The sequence below is a fragment of the Thunnus maccoyii genome, chromosome 13, assembly GCF_910596095.1.
Source record: "Thunnus maccoyii chromosome 13, fThuMac1.1, whole genome shotgun sequence".
Taxonomy (NCBI): domain Eukaryota; kingdom Metazoa; phylum Chordata; class Actinopteri; order Scombriformes; family Scombridae; genus Thunnus; species Thunnus maccoyii.
Genome location: NC_056545.1, coordinates 16,392,040 through 16,411,180, shown reverse-complemented (window position 1 = coordinate 16,411,180; position 19,141 = coordinate 16,392,040). Strand labels below are relative to the sequence as shown.

Genomic DNA, 19,141 nt, shown 5'->3' with positions numbered 1-19,141 from the left:
CCGGAAACCTAGTTATTAATATCCCTTTATATAGTGCATGATTATAACAGTAACCTGGTTTTTAATCATCTGTGTAAAGGTGTGTCTTGTCTCCACAACTTCTCAGCCACTCATTTTTGAATGATCAGAAACTTGGACAAGCTATTTACATGCAGCTGAGAGTAAGAATGACATTTAATATTTTGCTTATTGTATTGTCCTGTGAAATTTAATTTGAATACAGAATGGGATGATATAGAGTGCTGTGACCTATGATTTATCACCCATGGTTGTTATCAGGCGCGTCCATGGATGTATAAAGCCAACTGGATAAAGGAAGAGCGCCGGGCTTTGAAGCATATTTGACATAGCGGCCAAACCGTGTAATTACAACATTAAGTGATGCACACTGGCCCAAAAATACTTTTTCCCATAGACTTACATTGTGAAAGAGACATCTGTAAATCAGTGGATATTTTTTGAGCGTCACAATCCCCGCGAAATGACTTGTCTCGCTATCAGAATTTGATCCATTTGATCCATTAACCGAATCTGATTTGTTTTATAGTATACTGCCCTGCTGTTGTGGCACTTTAATTTCCCTGCAGTGAAGTACCTTTTTTTTTCATTGTGTCTAAAGTCATTGCGGAAATCACCCTGTGGAAGCAATGATGAAAAACTGTTTTTGTCAGGATGGTGTAAGGGGGCAGTTACATTACACTTCTATATTCCACTCACTTAAATTATAATCTATGCACAGGGTGGGAAAAGGTAGCACATTCATATTTGTAGAGTTACTGCTTGTTCAAGCTGCTTGTTGTTGAACAAATGACTGATAAGTTTATATGATGTAAACAGTCTTGACCAATAGAACCACTCAAGACTCAAGATGAAGGTGAAACATACAACATCCATTGATGAGTCAACAATTCTGATAGGCTTGCACCATCCAGTGGTTTGTACCTGTACCCTACTGTATCACTGTCAAAATATACAAACAGAAACAGAGGCACGATGGCTTGCTGTGTCACAGTGTCTACTACACTATGTATGTCACTATTTGAGAATTAGCAGCTACATAGCTGACCAGACTAGCTTTACTTAGTAACATTTTGTATTAAAAGAGCTGTTGTGCTTGTTGTTGTTGTACATCTTGCCACTCCCATATATTTTGTGGAGAACAAGATGGTTTTAGTTGCATATATTGTGGGGCTGATTAAAATAAAACCAAGATAAGGGCTTTTATCATGGCTGTGATCTGTGTAATGGCAATAAAGAACTCATATGCAACCATTTATGCCCCATATACAAGTGCTTGGATTCTGCCCTTTTTATTCAACAAAAGCTGATGACAAATTTCAATGGCATCTCAAGGGTTTAAAGGATAGGTTCACAATTTTTCAAGTCTGTCTTAAAACAACAGTCAGATGCCCAAATGAATTGAAACAGGTTGAAACAGGTAACAGAAACAATAATGAAACAGGTTTTGTGCACCTTAATCATTCCTCCTGTTCATACTGGCTATTAAGAGATCCCTCCAAATGTGCTTACAATATAAGCGATGGGGGACAAAATCCACCGCCATCTCTCATCCAAATAAAAACAATATTTTTCAAAGTTAGTCTTTTCAATGCCAGATTCCCTCTTTTTGTTATGATTCTTCCACTGCAGCTGAACAGGAAAATGTTGTTCGTCAAGACAGTCTTTTTACTAAAAAGACTAACTGTTGAAGATATCCACTTTATTTGACTGATTCTGACAGCTGACACCTCATATTATCTTCAGATAAACTTTTTTTTTCTCAAAACGAGGACTGTGGATTTGATCCCCCATCACTTACATTGTAAGTTCATTTGGAGTGAATCTTCTGATAGTCAGTATGAACTCGAGGAATGATTACAGCAAGAAAAACACGTTTCAGTGTTCATATGGGCACCTGATTATTGTTTAAAGACAGACTTGAAAAATTATGTACCTGTCCTGCAAGAGTATGGGATGGTTTCATATGTAGAAAACATCAGCATGGTGTAGATTGTGAAGTTAATGTATGGATGGCTTTTGGGTGCAGGAAAAAACAATCCTCATATTTCACATATTGTATCTATGGAGCACTTTCACTTGTCTTCACTTATATATTGCCACTTATATAGGACAGGAGCTAATGAATCCACTCTAAACCCTAAAATCAGAGATTCCATTTACTGCAGATTTACTTGTTGTTCAGCTTGATAAATGACTTAAGGATTTCTGAAATTGTTGGCTAATTCTCTGTCGATTGGATAATCAATTAATAGACTTCCATTTTAGCACTACATGCTTATATATAACAGAAAAATAGTCTAACTAGGAAGTGTCACTTTGATATTCCAAATGTTCTTCCTCCCACACTCCTAAAAATCAAGACCAGGGTTTTATGTTGTTCTAAGTAGACTACTCATATTAAGTATGATGGCAATGGGTAAAAACGACATTTCAAAGGCACAGTGCAGGTTACATGGTCAGTTATCATGGTGTTTTAAGGAGGACAAATTTGGGAGTGGACGAAAGCATGTGAAATAAGTACATCATTGCAGACATTTGCCATCTGTAGTATAGCGACATACAGTATATCCATAGGTAGTTAGTAGAACTATTAATGAAAAAACAACTAGAAAATGTCTGTTGATACAAAAAAATATATTATTTCAATATATTTTTCAGTGGCCATTGTGATTCTAATTTTCAAATACAGTAGCTTTCAAATACATTTAATGTGTAGTAATTTAGTCATGGTACAGCTTGCACTGTACACATAAGCCCACTAGAGGGCAGGCACCTATCATACTACCATTCCCTATTTTATGTCCTCAATATGGACAGTATAATGTATAATTATTACGTATCTGCATTTATTCATTTTCACAATGATACAGGATGAATAATATATCATTTAGCACATCAGTTTTTACAAGATCGGACAGTTTTCTTCTGTGGTACATTATGTCACACTTTACTCTGGAATATAAGTGAACCTTTATTGTCTTTCTTAATAACATGATGATGTCCTCAGGAACTCAGGTACATATAAGACATAGAACATTTTTTACATTACATACCAATGCTTCAGGTTAACATATACAGCACAGTATTAAAAATAATGGTGAATTGCTCCAATAACCACTCTACTATGTCATTAATCTTGGTTTAATGCCGGTAGAAGTAGATATATTACTTAACCCAGAAGAATCCAGCAGTCTGGAAAAGATTTCAAAGAATGAATAATGACTAAGTTGACCTGTTTTCAAATAAGACATATTTATTTATCTGATGAAAGCAAATGCATATTTTTTCATTATTCCACATTAGAGCCAAACTGATGTTGTGCACAATGTGCTTTGGGTGCAGTTATTAAAGCACACATGCAAGAAGAGTGGTCACATTTAATGTAGGAAACAGTGAAGTGTCATAAAGGCGTTTTTTAATTATTATTTACATTTAGACCTGTCTATGTTTTGATACTGAAAAGAATATTGCAAATTACAATTTCCTTACAATATCAAACAGTTCGTGTATATTCAAATACATTTGGAAAACAAATTGTAGTTACATGTCATCACTAGTTGCATCTCTAGTCACATTTTTTCCACACATGAGTACACAATTACACAAAAACAAATGGACACATGTCACAAAGTTGGACAAACCAGAACACACATATAAATAAACAAACTGCTGTTTTATGCATATTTTTTTCAACAGGCTCCTCCAAAATTATGTATGCAAATATTTAAATGTACCTAAAGTATGTATTCAGTGAAGTACAGTAAAATACATGTAATATTTATGTGTATAAACTCATTGCAATAACCCCATCATGGGATATAACCTTGGCCTGTATGTGGTATAAGTGTAAAGCATGACTGATGAACAGATGAATATTTGAAGCTTTTGTAAGGCTCTTCACTTATATTACACGACCACAGAATGATGACTTTCAGGATGTTGATCATACATTTTATGCTTGTAAAAGTCAGATAGGTAGATAACTGTCAGTTTGAATTAATTTTTCAACCCCTGCTCAGAACTATGCTTAAAAATACTACTTTATCACATTTTTAACTATTTTAAAGCCTTAGATGATCACTCCTTTCAACAAAATTTATAGCAAGTGTAAGGCCAAATTGCATTAGGATTTTATACATAATTTCAACAATAATTAGATCATATTGAAAGTGCATTATGGTGGTTGCAGTACAGTAGGGATGTACAGAGAGCCCAGTATTTGTATTTATATCTATATTTGTTGAGGCAGCAAAATTATTTATATTTGTATTTATATTCGAATAAAAGTGGAAATAGGTGTAAAAATACAATTTTTGTTTTTATTATGCTTTTAATTTTAGGATATTTAAGTGTTCAAATGAGTGTTTATGGAGAAATATCTTACAAACGAGGTCCCTGCACCAGGTCTTGAACTCCAGTCTCCCAGATCTTAGCTATAACCAAGTGCATTGCAAATGTGCAGACAGACCTCTACTTATTTATACATCTATAACACAGAGGCAGCACAGCATGTAATGTGTAGAGATGAACTTCAGAGGCGAGTCTTGGCTTGTATCATTAGCTCAGCTTTATTTCTGGGAAAAACCCCTAGCTGATGTCCAAATGAGGAAATGTGCATCACGTAGCAGGTGGATGTGACACCCCTTCTTGAGACCTGCTGATAGCGGAGCAGAGGAGAGAGACCTGCGTGCTGGTTTTTACCGTGTTTTTTTTTTCTTCACGACAACAAATCATTTTTAAAAATATTTGTGTGAAATAAATATTCGTAAATAACCCACTGACTATGCCTGACCTTTTGGAGGACATTTACCTTCTGTTCTCAAGCAACTCTTGCCTTTTCATAAAAATCTCGTTGAAAACTTTGAATGCTCACAGTTGGTGAATTTAACTCCACGCTTTAATCCTCTGGGCCCACGGACGTGGCTAAGAATTTCTCAGGAAAATACTGCATGATACTTACAGTATGTAAATGGGGAAATCAAGTCATTAACTGCAGTGGAAATCTTCAGCTGCTGGTGAATACTTCCCCAGGTGGCACCTCCGGAGGGGAATTAGCTCAAATGATAGAGTGCTTGCTTTGCATGTGAGAGGCAGCGGGCTCGACACCTGCATTCTTCATTCCTGTTTATTTGTTCCTTGTAAAAGGAGTCTTTTCCCTGAAAGTCAATGCCCCACCGATGTTGCAGCCGGTTCCTACTTGGCCTTCAAACCTACCAGTTGCTGGACACGATTTCCTTTCGCAATGCAGATTTTTATATTTATAGTAATTTCATCTTGCAATCACTGCATTTTATTTAAGACTTGGAATATTGTGTTTGTCATCATACTTTCATTGTACATTACCATGAGGGCTATGGCAGATCTCTTCTACCAACAAGTGGAAGTAGGTATGGCTTGGGCGGAGAAAGGCAGACTTGTTACAGACAATGTTTAATTGGTATGCCTTTTCAGTCAAGGGGCACTCACAGCACAACACTCCCTTTCTATGCAAGATGCAAAGGGATTCAGTCCGTTTCTCCTGAAAGCTTTGTTCCCATTGAGCAAAATGAGGTTAGTCATTTGCTGCTGTCCATCTCAAAGTTATTCCATGGCAGATGTAGGTTTTCTCTGCATAATTCTGGTGTACACACCAAACATCTTTATGGCACACTTCCTCCAAAGCATTGCTCCACTTACAAGTATTTTTTCGTCACAATCAGCAATGTCATGGTGCCAAACACTGCAAAGCCAATGCTTTGCATACAGATGTTCATGGCAGGAAAAACACAATGCTTTTATTCGAAGGAACTGACGTACACCAGGATTCCTCCGAAGCGTTACTCCTGCTGAATGTGCCCATAATAGGCGGAGCAAGGGTGCAGAATTTTTGCAGGTACAACCTATGGTATAAGTGTTAATCATAGAAAACCCATATTTCCTCCAAGTTCCTAAAACTTTTCCCACACACCCCATTTAATCTGCTGTATTTCTGTGACTTCTGGTAGTTTTTTACCCATAGGCAGCAATGTCGCATTGTTCAATATACATGTCCACAGCTTCTGAGTGGGATTTTCGCTCCTCAACAGACGCATATGCAGATCCTACAGAAGCAGGGATATTCAACCATGAAGGGATTCTAACCCTCAATCTTCTGATCTGAAGTCAGACACCTTGTCCTTTAGGCCATGCGGTCACGTAGAAAGGTGATAAGTGTCGGAAAGAATGTTGTTAGCAGCAGGACTGAGCTGGCAGGCAGGCTGAGCTTCAGTAACATCACTGGCTGGCTCCCATTGTCCAGGTGGGGACTAGCCGGTGCCTGCCATTGCTCACTGGCTGTTTGGGGAGAATAAGCACAAATGATCCCGTGGCCAAACTTGCACGAATTATGCAAAGAAAAACAAATGTTCCTGCATTCAAACTCGCACAAGTAACACAAGGCGAAAATTCACTTCGTGTTTGGTGTGAGCACAACATAACAAAAGCAAACTTGTTTTATTAGGTTCGTCAAACAGTAGAGTTGAAAGTAATTTGGTGCAGCCTTTTCAGTATGATGAGGGAATTTACTGTTTTAATAGAAATGAAGCACAAAACTAAGGTTTGTTGCGCAGTAGTAATCAGTTTATGTTTTTAACTATTTGGCTTGCTGTGAAAGCCCCTTTTACAGTCAGGCCCCTTTATTCAGAAATATTGGAAATGACTAAAGCCATAGGCATGCAGCAGATAAATAATTGTTTGAAACGACAATGTTGTGTGCCAATTCTTTTTTTTTTTTTATTTACCATTTTCCTGAAAATAAGACATAGTCCAGTCTCTTGGCTTTTTAACTCTCTACACCAACATTTAGGACCTAGTTTTTTCCTTTACTTTTACAACACTTCAAGTTTTGCTTTTACATTGGTGTATTTGCTGTGTGCCAATTTTAGTTCTTCCAACCAGTGCAACAGCTCTGATTTTGATCTCTTTGGTTTTCAAAGAATATACAATAGGATTGATGCAGGGTGGGATGCAAGAGGCCAGCAACAGGTTAAGCACATGCTGGTCCAGGTCAATGAGTCGCAGATAAAATGCAATAGTAAAAACGATAATAAGAGGAATGTAAAATACAGCCACAAGGATGAGATGCTCAAAAGTCTACAGAGTATTACCAGATGGGATTCATTTGTAGTCTCACTAACAAGTGGATCCAGCAACTTTGTTGTCCTCAAAACCATCTCATGTTATTCTTTCAGTCATGGGTCATGTTATTTTCTCAGTGGGCCTCTCAAAAACTCTTTATTGATACATTTACATAAAAATGTACAATTGTATATACAAGATGACTCTGACTCTACATGTGTTTATTACTGATGAACAGACTGATAAAAGATTTTATATACACTTATATCATATTGACCCAGAATGAACAGGATATTCATAATAAATTAAATGTCTGTAAAAAGTCAGATATATAGGAAAAAACATCACACACACTTTAAACAGTTTGTTCAATACCTATAGAATACATCTATGTGTTACATAAAAGTGGTAAAAATGACATGAAATTATTCTTTTCTTTAGTTTAAGGCCTTGACTCTCTTCAGCTTAACATATATGTATGTGTTATATTGGTCGCATGACAGACAAAAAGGCGTAATTATTGTTAAGTACCATTATTGCATAATTATGTTGCTTATTTAGATGTACTGTATTTAAATGTACTTTTCTAACAATATGTAAAACTGTAAGAACTAACAAAACATTTTGTGAACTTTGTACATACAATGGGGAATTAACAGTGCAATATGATGACTCGTCTTCTGCATAGTGTTTGTTCCCTGAGGATGCATTTATCATTAAACAAGCCATGTTGAGCCAAAACAAAATCATTTTAATGGGTCCAATTTGTCATGCCATCACCAGAGAATTTTGGTTAATGACCTTGACTGTTGCAAACAAACCTTTTACTCTTTCAACTTCACGCTAATTAATCTCAGTTGTATCTATTAGGTATCAAAACAATTACAACTGGAGGGAAATGGAAGGGATTGTACATTCACCATTTTCTCGAAGCTGTCATTTCATTCAAAATATACCTGCTTTCAAAGGAACGCAAGAGAAAGGCCAGTAGTCTTGAACTTCACACTTCAGCTTAGTGTGGATATTCTGAATTTGGAACATAAACTGTAGAAGTATTGAAACTTTACTTTTCAAGCAGTTGAAACAGTAAGTTTCAAAACAGTAACTTTGATCTGTAGGGAAATTTGGGAGTTGAGATGCTGCACTGGCCACTATAAAGAAATCAGTATGTGGTGTACATTCAGTCAAAATCACAACAGCTGACTTGAATTTTACAAGTAAGCACATGCTTGTGCATGCATGTACACTCAGTTGACAAAAAAGAGACTGATGCGTATAACAAAGAAAAGAATGACAAAGGAGAAGATTAAAGCCTCAGAGTTATGTTCTGAGTGAGCCATCTAGCCAGCAGGTACAGTTTTAAATGTGTCAGTTATTTCTGAAAAGTCACCACGCAGCCTTTAAAAGTCTGAGCCTGACTCTGGCATGTGCACCAGGTCCTGGTGTTCAGTCATCTACTGCTGCACGACATAATGTAGCTTGGCACAGTCAAATAGCCCCAAATCCATGAAATAATTTTTTATTTTTTTTTATTTATCCAACACAAGCACATAGTAGGTTCACTGGATTTCTAAAACAGTAGAGCTACTGCTGGTGTGGTGAATCCACTGAAATTTGACAAAAGTCAATCATCTATTCTTCAAATGGACATAAAACACAGTGGGAGGAGAAGATCACACATTCAATGCAGGAGATCTCCAGATGAGGGGCAGGGTAGTTGTAAAGTGTTTTTTTTTTTTTTTTTTAATATTTCAGCCTACTGTGAAAGCTATTTTGACAGTCAGGCTATTTTTATTCCAAAATATTGAAAATCACTAAACTCATAGAGTACTAGTACTATGATACCACAATGTTGGTATGAATAAACATGTTGCATGTGACGCTGCAATGTTATTAGAGGTCAGGACACACACCAGGACAGCTCTACTTTCCATGCTAGACTGATCATTCAGTGGCTGGCTTACATCAGTGAAATGTCTCATCATTCAAACATAACGTTACTGAGCAGTTAAAGTAGCTCTAAATTTGGAAATTAAGCTTTGAAAATGAATTGTTAAAATTAAATATCATCAGATTGTCTCTTTTTTTTCCACACCCAAAATCTTAGACAGTTCACAAAATATATAATGTTAGCACAAACCTGCAGATACAATAAGAAGTCTACAGAATATTATCAGATGGGATTCATTTGTAGTCTCGCTAACAAGAGGATCCAGCAATTTCTGTGTGCTCAAAACTATCTTCAGAGGGTCATGTTATTTTCTCAGTGGGCTTCTCCAAAACTATTTAATGATACCTTTACATAAAAATGTACAATTGTATATATGAGATAACACTACATGTGTTTATTACTGATGAACAGAATGATAAAAGATTTTATATACACTTACATCATATTGGCCCAGACTAAACAGGATATTCATAATAAATTTAATGTCTGTAAAAAGTCAGATATATAGGAAAAAACATCACACACACTTTGAACAGTTTGTTCAATACCTATAGAATACATCTATGTGTTACATAAAAGTGGTAAAAATGACATGAAATTATTCTTTTCTTTAGTGTAAGGCCTTGACTATCTTCAGCTAAACATATATGTATGTGTTATATTACACATTATGGCAACATTAATTAAATCACATAAAATTAAATTGTGTGGTTTGCCTACAGTTCTCTGTTCATAGCCCTCTTGTTGCTGGTGACCTCACGTGACCAGTTTGACACCTTTCTGTCAAACGCCTGACAGATACTGCACAAACATCTAGATTATTGCTACGTCTTATTAATATTGAAAGTATAGTTTTTATGTTGGTGTGTTTGTTGTGTGCCAATTTTAATTTTTCTAACCAGTGCAACAGCTCTGATTTTGATCTCTTTAGTTTTCAAGGAATATACAACAGGATTGATGCAGGGTGGGATGCAAGAGGCCAGCGACAGGCTCAGCACACGCTGGTCTGGATCAATGAGTCGCAGATAAAACCCGATAGTAAAAATGGTAATAAGTGGAATGTAAAATACAGCCACAAGGATGAGATGCTCAACACAAGTGGCCAGAGCTTTCACCCGACTGTCCAGTGATTTCATCCTGAACACAGTCACCAGGATGCTGACATAGGACAGAAGAATGAAAGTAAAGGGTCCTACAAGGAGCAAAACAGTGAGAAATGAAGCTGCAAACCACTGCATTGTATAATCATTACAGGCCAGTCTAAACACAGGTGCATAGTCACAGAAATAGCTGAATACTCTGACAGAGTTACAAAAAGACAGTCGAGTCATTATACCCACTGAAAATGCTGTAACTCCCAAAGCAGAAGACCAAGTCAGGCCAACAATACAACACATGCTCCGCACAGTGTTGATGGAGTTTTGCCGCAGAGGAAAACATATTGCAATCAACCTGTCGTAGGCAAGTATTGCCAGCGCATATGACTCCAACGATGCACAAGTATAGTAGACAAACATTTGTAACAAGCATAAGTTGAATGGAATAAAGTTGTCTTCAATTAGAAATATCTTTATCATGCTGGGAATAGTGCATGTGTTTAGGATTAAATCAATTACTGCGAGATTGACAACAGCCAAAAATTTTGGGGTGTGTAAACAATGATTAAAAGCAATTACGTAGATCACCAAACTATTGAATAGCAGTGTAACTACATAAACAAATGCTATAAAGATGAAGTAGACACTGATGTAAGGAAATGTTTGAAATCCGATGATATAGAAGCCCGGAGGATGAATGATGACAGAGTTGTTTAAAACAGTCCTGAGAAAAGACATAGTTGAACTCCACAGGCTGTGTGTTGCAGGACAGCCTCTGCATAAAGGATCATATCACATTATACACACAGGCCTCTAAAGGCTGTGTATGCATCATATCATGTCACTATAATGAGCACATTCAAATATAAGAGTGTTTAAAATCAATTCTCAGCGTTCAAACATGCATAAATGTAAATGCGTAAAAGTCAGTGAATGAAGCTCACCTGATTACCTGGTTTAATACTAACTATGTGATACTGACTTCAAAAGCAGCATGTGGATGGCTGCATGTCTAACCTGAGGACAGGGGAAGATAAACTTTCCTCATTGATCTCCAGAGATGAAGCTTCCAGCTGATACTGAGAAAGTCAAAGCCTATTAATGACATTAATTTGATCCGCGGAGAACACCTTCACTTGTTTTGCACTCAAAACAAACATCTAATTATCACCTCACCACTCTCTCTTAAAGGCAGGCATACATGTAATCTTATCCGAATAAAATGAATTAAAATAGGTGATGATGAGGACATAATGTTGATGTGACAGTTGAGTCCTCCAAATACTGGCAAGACCTCTGCCTAAATTAACTTTGGTACAGTCTTGGTCTTTTTCAAAGTCAGAGACTCTTTCCCAATCAAACACCTGTGATCCAGTCAACTTTGTTCATCCAAAGTGCTGCATAAATCAGAGCCCAGTCCAGGAGCACTATGTTGCCCCAACCTGATGAAAATGACCTCTTGTGACTAGATGACAGACAGAGTTTAATAACAGATTGAACTTTCAGTTCCCGGGATTCCTCACATTGCAAAGAAACCAGGACCATTCACAGTGCAATCACTGACTGATTTGGACTTTTCCGATTGGTCGCATGACAGACAAAAAGGCGTAATTATTGTTAAGTACCATTATTGCATAATTATGTTGCTTATTTAGATGTACTGTATTTAAATGTACTTTTCTAACAATATGTAAAACTGTAAGAACTAACAAAACATTTTGTGAACTTTGTACATACAATGGGGAATTAACAGTGCAATATGATGACTCGTCTTCTGCATAGTGTTTGTTCCCTGAGGATGCATTTATCATTAAACAAGCCATGTTGAGCCAAAACAAAATCATTTTAATGGGTCCAATTTGTCATGCCATCACCAGAGAATTTTGGTTAATGACCTTGACTGTAGCAAACAAACCTTTTACTCTTTCAACTTCACGCTAATTAATCTCAGTTGTATCTATTAGGTATCAAAACAATTACAACTGGAGGGAAATGGAAGGGATTGTACATTCACCATTTTCTCGAAGCTGTCATTTCATTCAAAATATACCTGCTTTCAAAGGAACGCAAGAGAAAGGCCAGTAGTCTTGAACTTCACACTTCAGCTTAGTGTGGATATTCTGAATTTGGAACATAAACTGTAGAAGTATTGAAACTTTACTTTTCAAGCAGTTGAAACAGTAAGTTTCAAAACAGTAACTTTGATCTGTAGGGAAATTTGGGAGTTGAGATGCTGCACTGGCCACTATAAAGAAATCAGTATGTGGTGTACATTCAGTCAAAATCACAACAGCTGACTTGAATTTTACAAGTAAGCACATGCTTGTGCATGCATGTACACTCAGTTGACAAAAAAGAGACTGATGCGTATAACAAAGAAAAGAATGACAAAGGAGAAGATTAAAGCCTCAGAGTTATGTTCTGAGTGAGCCATCTAGCCAGCAGGTACAGTTTTAAATGTGTCAGTTATTTCTGAAAAGTCACCACACAGCCTTTAAAAGTCTGAGCCTGACTCTGGCATGTGCACCAGGTCCTGGTGTTCAGTCATCTACTTCTGCACGACATAATGTAGTTTGGCACAGTCAAATAGCCCCAAATCCATGAAATAATTTTTTTTTTTTTTATTTATCCAACACAAGCACATAGTAGGTTCACTGGATTTCTAAAACAGTAGAGCTACTGCTGGTGTGGTGAATCCACTAAAATTTGATAAAAGTCAATCATCTATTCTTCAAATGGACATAAAGCACAGTGGGAGGAGAAGATCACACATTCAATGCAGGAGATCTCCAGATGAGGGGCAGGGTAGTTGTAAAGTGTTTTTTTTTTTTTTTTTTTTAATATTTCAGCCTACTGTGAAAGCTATTTTGACAGTCAGGCTATTTTTATTCCAAAATATTGAAAATCACTAAACTCATAGAGTACTAGTACTATGATACCACAATGTTGGTATGAATAAACATGTTGCATGTGACGCTGCAATGTTATTAGAGGTCAGGACACACACCAGGACAGCTCTACTTTCCATGCTAGACTGATCATTCAGTGGCTGGCTTACATCAGTGAAATGTCTCATCATTCAAACATAACGTTACTGAGCAGTTAAAGTAGCTCTAAATTTGGAAATTAAGCTTTGAAAATGAATTGTTAAAATTAAATATCATCAGATTGTCTCTTTTTTTTCCACACCCAAAATCTTAGACAGTTCACAAAATATATAATGTTAGCACAAACCTGCAGATACAATAAGAAGTCTACAGAATATTATCAGATGGGATTCATTTGTAGTCTCGCTAACAAGAGGATCCAGCAATTTCTGTGTGCTCAAAACTATCTTCAGAGGGTCATGTTATTTTCTCAGTGGGCTTCTCCAAAACTATTTAATGATACCTTTACATAAAAATGTACAATTGTATATATGAGATAACACTACATGTGTTTATTACTGATGAACAGAATGATAAAAGATTTTATATACACTTACATCAAATTGGCCCAGACTAAACAGGATATTCATAATAAATTTAATGTCTGTAAAAAGTCAGATATATAGGAAAAAACATCACACACACTTTGAACAGTTTGTTCAATACCTATAGAATACATCTATGTGTTACATAAAAGTGGTAAAAATGACATGAAATTATTCTTTTCTTTAGTGTAAGGCCTTGACTCTCTTCAGCTAAACATATATGTATGTGTTATATTACACATTATGACAACATTAATTAAATCACATAAAATTAAATTGTGTGGTTTGCCTACAGTTCTCTGTTCATAGCCCTCTTGCTGCTGGTGACCTCACGTGACCAGTTTGACATCTTTCTGTCAAACGCCTGACAGATACTGCACAAACATCTAGATTATTGCTACGTCTTATTAATATTGAAAGTATAGTTTTCATGTTGGTGTGTTTGTTGTGTGCCAATTTTAATTTTTCTAACCAGTGCAACAGCTCTGATTTTGATCTCTTTAGTTTTCAAGGAATAAACAATAGGATTGATGCAGGGTGGGATGCAAGAGGCCAGCGACAGGCTCAGCACACGCTGGTCTGGGTTAATAGCTCGCAGATAAAACCCGATAGTAAAAATGGTAATAAGAGGAATGTAAAATACAGCCACAAGGATGAGATGTTCAACACAAGTGGCCAGAGCTTTCACCCGACTGTCCAGTGATTTCATCCTGAACACAGTCACCAGGATGCTGACATAGGACAGAAGAATGAAAGTAAAGGGTCCTACAAGGAGCAAAACAGTGAGAAATGAAGCTGCAAACCACTGCATTGTGTAATCATTACAGGCCAGTCTAAACACAGGTGCATAGTCACAGAAATAGCTGAACACTCTGACAGAATTACAAAAAGACAATTGAGTCATTATACCTGTTGTAAATGCTGTAACACCCAGAGCAAAAGACCAAGTCAGACCAACAATACAACACATGCTCCGCACAGTGTTGATGGAGTTTTGCCGCAGAGGGAAACATATTGCGATCAACCTGTCATAGGCAAGTACAGCCAGTGCATATGACTCCAAAGTCCCAAATGTATAGTATACAAACATCTGTAACAAGCATAAGTTGAAAGGAATAAAATTGTCCTTAACAAGGAATATCTTTATCATGCTGGGAATAGTACATGTGTTTAGAATCACATCAATTACTGAGAGATTGACAACAGCCAAAAACTTAGGAGTGTGTAAACAATGATTAAAAGCAATAACGTAGATCACCAAACTATTGAACAGCAGTGTAACCACATAGACAAATGCTAAAAAGATGAAGTAGACACTGATGTAAGGAAATGTTTGAAATCCAATGATATAGAAGCCCGGAGGATGAATGATGACAGAGTTGTTTAAAACAGTCCTGAGAAAAGACATAGTTGAACTCTTGCAACACTTGCAGGACAGCCTCTGCATAAAAACTCTCCGGCCTGATGAACAGAGAAATCATACAACATTGCACATTAGACCTCTATAGAGGTTATAAACCCACATGCATAAATTTCATGCCAGTTTAATAAGCACATTCAAACTTAACAGTATATTAATATATATTCTCAATTAATCCAAACATGTTTAAATGTGCTAAAAGTCTTACCTGATTGTTTGATGCTGCTTACAAAAGCAGCATGTGGATGGCAGCATGTCTGACGTGTTGGCAGTGGCAGATATACTTTCCTCATTGATCTCTTGAGATAAAAGCTTCCAGCTGATACTGAGAAAGTCATTGGGCATTTAAGACATTAATTTGATCCATGGAGAGTGGAGCTGCAGCTTATTCTGATTAAACTCCTCTTTCACTCAAAATAAACATCTAATTATTGTTCTTAATGATGATTTAGTGAGTTTGAGTGTCACACACACAAACATGCATGCAAGCTTATGAAACTAAAATAAAGGTCAGTTTTCTGAGAAAAACTTTTTTTTAAAGCACTAATATTTTAATTTTACATTATTACATTATGGTATATTATGGAATTAAATTATGGTATATTCCAGTGCAGTGGTTCACCCCTTGAAAGCCTTTGTCATGGCACCTTAAGCAACCCAACCCCCAATATACCGGTGTGACGGGTAACAAATTAAAGGAAAAACTGGTAAAGATCTGAATGGTTGACCCCTACAGTGAGAGAATCTGGTGGCTCTGTTATGCTTTGAGGAGCATTTTGCTGGCATGGTTTTGGGTCTACTTGTCCCCTTAGAGGGAAGGGTCACTGTAAATCAAGACAAAGTTGTTCTGAGTGATCACCTTTAACCCATGATGAAACATTTCTATCCAGATGGGAGTGGTCTCTTCCAGGATGACAATGCCCAAATTCGCAGGGCATGAGGTGTCACTGAATGGTTGATGAGTATGAAAATTATGTGAAACATGTGTTATGGCCTTCACAGTCACCAGATCTCAACCCAGTTGAACACCTATGGGAGATTTTGGACTGACGTGTTAGACAGCACTCTCCACCACCATCATCAAAACACCAAATGAGGGAATATCTTTTTGAAGAATGGTGTTCATCCCTCTAGAAGAGTTCAGAGACTTGTAGAATCAATGCCAAGGCTGAGGAACACCTTCAAAAAGATATCGGAAGATATATGGAAGTTTGAAGAGATATGCACTCAGCGGTGGCATATCTCACTAACTACATTGTCCTATAGCCAGAAGTCAGACTACATGGCAGAATCTCTGATACTAACAAAATACTTAGACTAATGTGTGCCTCCATGACAAAATAATATGCATTGTTACATGTTCATTAGGTTTATTATTAATGATATGATAAAAGCATCTAAATTGTTAGTGATGTAAACTGGACTATCATGATAGCCAATGGAGTACACTATGTAGTGAATGGTTATGGTTATGTTTATTTATTTAATATCCTGGGGTTTTGAATTAATTGCTCACATGAAATGGATGACTCACTCAGGCATTCTCACTTCTGTTGTCAAGTAGACATAGCATATCCATGTATGGTTATGGCTTGAAAATAAAAAATACATAGTGTTAGACATCCAAGAAAATATGACCTGTCCGACCTGTTTTCTCGTGATATCGGGTTGATTGACGCTTGATCTCGAGATGACAGCATCAAAAAAAACAAAAAACAAAAAATAAACTCCAAGCATGGTGGTTCTCAGCTCCTGTAGAATACAATTAAAGTAGGTTAACATGTTAAATGCATTTCTTTAATTTTCTTCCATTAAAATGAGCTTATATTTCAGATGTTTGAGGAAAAACAAATAAAGGTTGTAGGCATTTCAATGGGACATGTGACTTGCTGCTGGTAAGAGAACAACCTGCAGGTCTGACTCCTCTGACAGGACATCTCTTGTCTTGTTTTCATGTACACCAGCAATCAGAGAGCCACGTGACAAATATGAATCTGGGAACATGTAACACCACAGTGAATGTGCATGGACAATGATGGATACCCGTCTTTCACAAGTAGCCATAACCTATCGGATAAGTCGTTAGTAGAGTAGTTTTGTCAGTCGTCTCTGTGTTGAGAGCTGAGATGTTTCAACATTTCTTTCAGCTGTTTTTTGTGTCAAACCTTTCCATCGCTGCTCTGACAATCACTTTTTTCTGAATGCTGACTTCTTATCTGACCGCAGATTGTAGTTAATGTAAATGTTGCACATTTTTGCTGTAAAACGTTATTAAAAACCCACAATAGATGAACAATGATACATTTATTCTCACAGCACCCTTGGCCCATCCTCATGGCACCCACTTTGGGAACCACTACTCTAGTGTCCAGTATTTGTAGTCTTCCCTACACTGATGGTCTATACAGTTCTGTCATCATGGGATTGAAAAGATATTTATGATTCTTGTCAACATAGAGGAGTCACTCTTAGTATTTTTAGAAAATGTCAGTGTCAGTATGTGTCAGAGAGCAAGAAAAGGCCAACCTCTCCACCCCCACAAGGGACAGACACACAAACACACACAACCTGCCCGCCTCCACAATGACTTTCTTCATCCAAACTGCATAAATGAGAATCCAAAGAGCACTGTTGTGCCACCCTGATCACAATGACCTCCATGACCTTTTGTGAGAGCAAGCAGAGTCTAACAACTGATGTAAATGTGAGCTCCCAAGACTCCTCATGTTGCAGAGATTTGTACCATCCACAGTGCAAACTAAGAAGAGGCACAGACATTTGTATGTAATGATTATTGAATATGAATATATCACACAGCCTATTAAACTGTGAGAACTTACAAAACATTTTGTGAACTGTGCTTGTACAAAGTGAATAAAACACGCAATATGACTCACCTATTGCATAATGTTCTCTAAAGGTAGTTTTGTCATTAAACATGCAACAGTGAACCAACACAAAATGATACTAATGGGCCCCTGTGATGGCATCACCAGAGAATTCTGGTTAATGACCTTGACTTTAACAAACAAACCTTTGACTGTTTACACTTCAGACTAATTAATCTCAGTTGCACCTATTACCACTTTTAACAATTAGAACTTGAGCTGTCTTTTAACTCCCCACAACTGCCTGCTCTGCCAACTGTCCTGTCTACCTTTTGTTTAATCAGGTGAGAAATTTAAGGTTTAGATAATATAGAGCATCTTTAAAATCTTACAATCTTGACTTCCAAGCACTCACTCAAACCCAGTTCGATGGGGACTGATGCGTAGAACAAAGAAAAGAAGTTTAAAGCCTGAGTGACTCAAGGTTATCTTCTGAACAAGCTATCTAGCCAGCAGTGCAAGTGTTTCTTTCTTTTGTCCTTGATATTACTCCTTAGAAGTACTGGGGGACGTGCATGTTAACACCTAAGTGTTCTGTGATACATTTATGAAAGAAGTGTCTGTGTGATACCACAAATGTACCCCACACAAGAGCCTCACTGATATGGGAGTTTTTTTTTTTTAATTTGACATTTAAAAAACCTTAAATTTGCTTCAATTTGTTTCATAAATAATACAGTGGTGACCATTAAGATATGTACTGAGTGTGACATTTCACAGTTGAAAAATTGAAGGATCCACAATTTTTCAACAGTTGTCCATATGAACACTGAAACAAGTTTTCGTCACTGTAATCATTCCTCTTGTTCATACTGGCTATTAAAAGATCCCCTTCAAATGTGCTTATCCACAGTGTGTCCACACAGTCATTTTGTGCAAAAATGTATTTCTGAATATATTTTTCCGAAGCTCATATGCTCCCATATTTACAGTCTTTTTAGCATCAAATTCCCTCTTTGTGTTTCCTCGGACAGTGTGTCCCAGTTGAGCTGCAGTGGAAGTAGTGACAAAAAGAGGGACTTTGCCATTAAAAAGACTGTAATGTTGAAAGATATCTACTTGATTTGACTAATTTGGATGACTGAAGCTTCACATTATCTTCAGATAAATTTTTAAATACATTTTTGCACAGGAGGACTGTATCCCCATCACTTAAATTGTAAGTGCACTATGAAGAGATCTTTTAATGGCCAGTAT

The 19,141-nt window shown here is 36.9% G+C and overlaps 2 protein-coding genes across 3 annotated transcripts; both read right to left on the bottom strand.

Annotated features, from left to right (window-relative positions):
• Positions 1-3,190: 3,190 nt before the first annotated feature.
• LOC121910534 (olfactory receptor 2AT4-like) lies at positions 3,191-10,902 on the bottom strand. Its single transcript, XM_042431777.1, has 2 exons — positions 9,967-10,902; positions 3,191-3,253 (listed from the first exon to the last, which is right to left on the bottom strand). The coding sequence occupies exons 1-2, from the start codon at positions 10,900-10,902 to the stop codon at positions 3,191-3,193; spliced, it is 999 nt and encodes a 332-aa protein (XP_042287711.1).
• Positions 10,903-13,665: 2,763 nt separating this feature from the next.
• Positions 13,666-16,740, bottom strand: LOC121910569 (olfactory receptor 2AT4-like). 2 transcript variants are annotated; one of them, XM_042431812.1, is made up of 3 exons: positions 16,704-16,740; positions 15,265-15,375; positions 13,666-15,097 (listed from the first exon to the last, which is right to left on the bottom strand). In XM_042431812.1, the coding sequence occupies exons 2-3, from the start codon at positions 15,347-15,349 to the stop codon at positions 14,034-14,036; spliced, it is 1,149 nt and encodes a 382-aa protein (XP_042287746.1). In that variant the 5' UTR covers positions 15,350-15,375; positions 16,704-16,740; the 3' UTR covers positions 13,666-14,033. The 2 variants fall into 2 exon arrangements, with proteins under 2 accessions (XP_042287746.1, XP_042287745.1); XM_042431811.1 differs by lacking the exon at positions 16,704-16,740 and having other exon boundaries at positions 15,265-15,512.
• Positions 16,741-19,141: the final 2,401 nt, after the last annotated feature.